At 56.5% G+C, this 2660-nt stretch overlaps 1 protein-coding gene across 2 annotated transcripts in view; it reads left to right on the top strand.

The window, feature by feature from the left end:
- LOC112123936 (butyrophilin subfamily 1 member A1-like) overlaps positions 1 to 2654 on the top strand; it is a 12441-nt gene extending 9787 nt beyond the window's left edge. For both annotated transcript variants that reach the window (XM_026658242.1, XM_026658243.1), the window contains exons 6-9: positions 626 to 646; positions 1333 to 1353; positions 1450 to 1476; positions 2057 to 2654. In XM_026658242.1, coding sequence (XP_026514027.1) covers positions 626 to 646; positions 1333 to 1353; positions 1450 to 1476; positions 2057 to 2568 — 581 coding nt within the window. In that variant the 3' untranslated portion in view covers positions 2569 to 2654. The remainder of the gene's footprint in view (positions 1 to 625; positions 647 to 1332; positions 1354 to 1449; positions 1477 to 2056) is intronic.
- Positions 2655 to 2660: the final 6 nt, after the last annotated feature.

Genomic DNA, 2660 nt, shown 5'->3' on the forward strand with positions numbered 1-2660 from the left:
CTCTGCCCCCTCCCCCGAGTGTCCCCGCCATCCACCCACACGCTGCTTGCTCCTCTCCACCCTGAGTGTCTCCCGCCTGCGCTCACTCCTCTCTGCCCCTCCCCCGAGTGTCCCCCCACCCGCCTACCTGCCACTCACTCCTCTCTGCCCCTGAATGCCTCCCGCCCACTCCTGCCTACTCCCTCCCCTGAGACCCCCCCACCTGTCCACCTACCACTTGCTCCTTTTTACCCTCTCCTGCCTTGAGGGCAAGTGACGGGGGGAGAGTGCCGAGAGGAGCGAGCGGGGAGGCAGGAAGAGGTGCAGCACAGGTGGGGCCATGGGGGAAGAGGCCAAGTGGGGGCGGGGCCTGGGGGTGGAGTGGGAATGGGGCCTCAGAGCGGGGCCACGGTCCGTGGGTGTGGTTTTTTTTCCCGTGGGCGCTTGAGCCCCGGAGCACCCCCAGTCGTCACCTATGTGCATATCACAGTAGCCTCTAGATACCGCACCTGAGATCCGTGCCCCCTTGTGTCGGGCGCTGCACAGACACCCAGGAGGAGGTAGTCCCTGCTCTTCCTGAGAGTTAACAACACCCTCTGGTGGCCGGTGCCCTGTCGGTGAATGTGTTTCTCTGTTTGTTTTACAGGTGCCATCTACACAGCTCAAAGTAAGTTTCTTCTTCACCTTCAGCCGTTCCTGGGGGTTGGGCCATGTTAACTCAGACTGGGTAACAACTCCTTTAAATCAGGCGCCACCCGGCGAGGTTTCTGGTGGCACCGGTGCAAGCGACTTGGGGAACGCAAATGCCCTAGCAAATCTGGGGCTGCGGTGTTACGCCCAGAGAGGCAGTGAGTGGGTCCCCTAAGAGGATCCATCAGCCCTTCCCACCCCAGCGTGGTGTCTAGATTGGGGTGCAGTTTTTGGACTGAAACTTTGTTTTCGGTGAAAAATGCAGATTCGATGACACCGAAATGTGTTGTGAATTCGTGTCTGTTTCCCCCAGTTGTTTGAGCTGGGGAAAAAAATGAAATCAACTAAAATGCTGAAGAAAATCAAAATGTTTGGATTCGACCTTCCCAATGTGATCCATGCGGATTTTTCCTCTCAGAATTGCCTTGAATTTCAGGTATACAAAAATAAGTTCAAAAAGGCTCGAATCCGGACCTGAAGGTTTTCTTTGGGTCGAGAAGGTTCTTCTGCTGGGACAAGGGAGGTGGGCAGACCTAGGCTGCCCTGGGTGTCTCTGAGCATTGGTTCTCCCGGCGGGGTGGGTTTAATGCTGGGCCCAGAGCGAGACATGGACAGGTTTGGAACCCAGGCCCCGGCTAACGTGCTGTCTCTTTGTGTCCACAGAGGAAAGCCACGGCAGACCAAGTGAGTGTGAATTTGATCTCTAGACTATATGTAATTTAGCTAGGCAGCTGACTGCCCTGGACTAAGCCCTGGCCTGTTGTTCTCTTCTCATTTCAGGTTGGAAAGAAGCATTTCTCAAAGCCGGTAAATCCAAAATGGAGAGTTAGGTCTAGCGGGATATGGGTGGGCAACTGGGAGTCAGGACTCCTGGGTTCTAAGATTGGCTGTGGGAGGGGAGAGGAATCTAGTAGTTAAGGAAAAATGGGGGCTGGGAGTCAGGACTCCTGGGCTCTATTCCCAGCTCTGGGAGGGAAGTGGGGTCTAGTGGGTTATGGGTGGGCAACTGGGAGTCAGGACACCTGGGTTCTAACATTGGCTGTGGGAGGGGAGAGCGGTCTAGTGGGTTATGGGTGGGCAGCTGGGAGTCAGGACTCCTGCGTTCTAACACTGGCCGGGGGGTGGGTCTAATAGATATGGGAAAATGGGGTCTGGGAGTCAGGACTCCTGGGTTCTGTCCCAGCTCTGGGAGGGGCGTGGAAAGTCGTGGTTTAAGCAGAGTGCACCATGCTCCTTGGCAGATGTTTCTCCCTGACTCCCAGCTTTTGCTGGAGTTTTGCTTTAAAACGTCTCGTTCTCCAGCTGGACCAATTTAAGTCTTTGAAATGAGCAAACTGCCTTCCCTGAAACTGTCCCCCCACCCTGCCCCCCATCTGTCTGTCTCTAGCGGACGTGACCCTGGATCCAAAAACAGCTCACCCCAGTCTGGAGCTGTTTGCAGAGAGGAAGGGCCTAAGGAACACAGGTCCAAGACAATCACTGCCTGATGGCCCGGGGAGATTCGACGTTTACTCCTGCGTGCTCGGCTCCGATGGCTATGAGTCGGGGACGCATTACTGGGACGTGGAGGTGGCCGGCACAGGGGGCTGGGCTTTGGGCGTCACCAGGGAGTCTGCCAGCAGGAAGGGATGGTTCATGTTCAGCCCCAAGCAAGGCACGTGGGCCATCCAGCTCTCCAGGGGCCAGTACCGGGAAGTCACTGCAGAATGGAGCCTGATGGACCCGCCACAGAGCCCTTGCAAGATCAGAGTGTATCTGGACTATGAAGGAGGGGTTGTGTGCTTCTACAATGCTGACACCATGGCCCCCCTCCACGCCTTCACTGCCCTCTTTACGGGGAAGATCTACCCGTTCTTCTGGCTCTGGTCTGTAGGGACCTGCCTTAGACTGTGTCCCTGAGCCTTTCCCAGCCAGATCTCTGCACATGCAAACCTGCTGATGCAACACACCAGCCACCACAATGGGTCGCGGGGGAGGGATGGAAGAGACGC

This window comes from Terrapene carolina, unplaced genomic scaffold, assembly GCF_002925995.2.
Source record: "Terrapene carolina triunguis isolate 2854851 unplaced genomic scaffold, T_m_triunguis-2.0 Scaffold421, whole genome shotgun sequence".
Lineage (NCBI taxonomy): Eukaryota > Metazoa > Chordata > Testudines > Emydidae > Terrapene > Terrapene triunguis.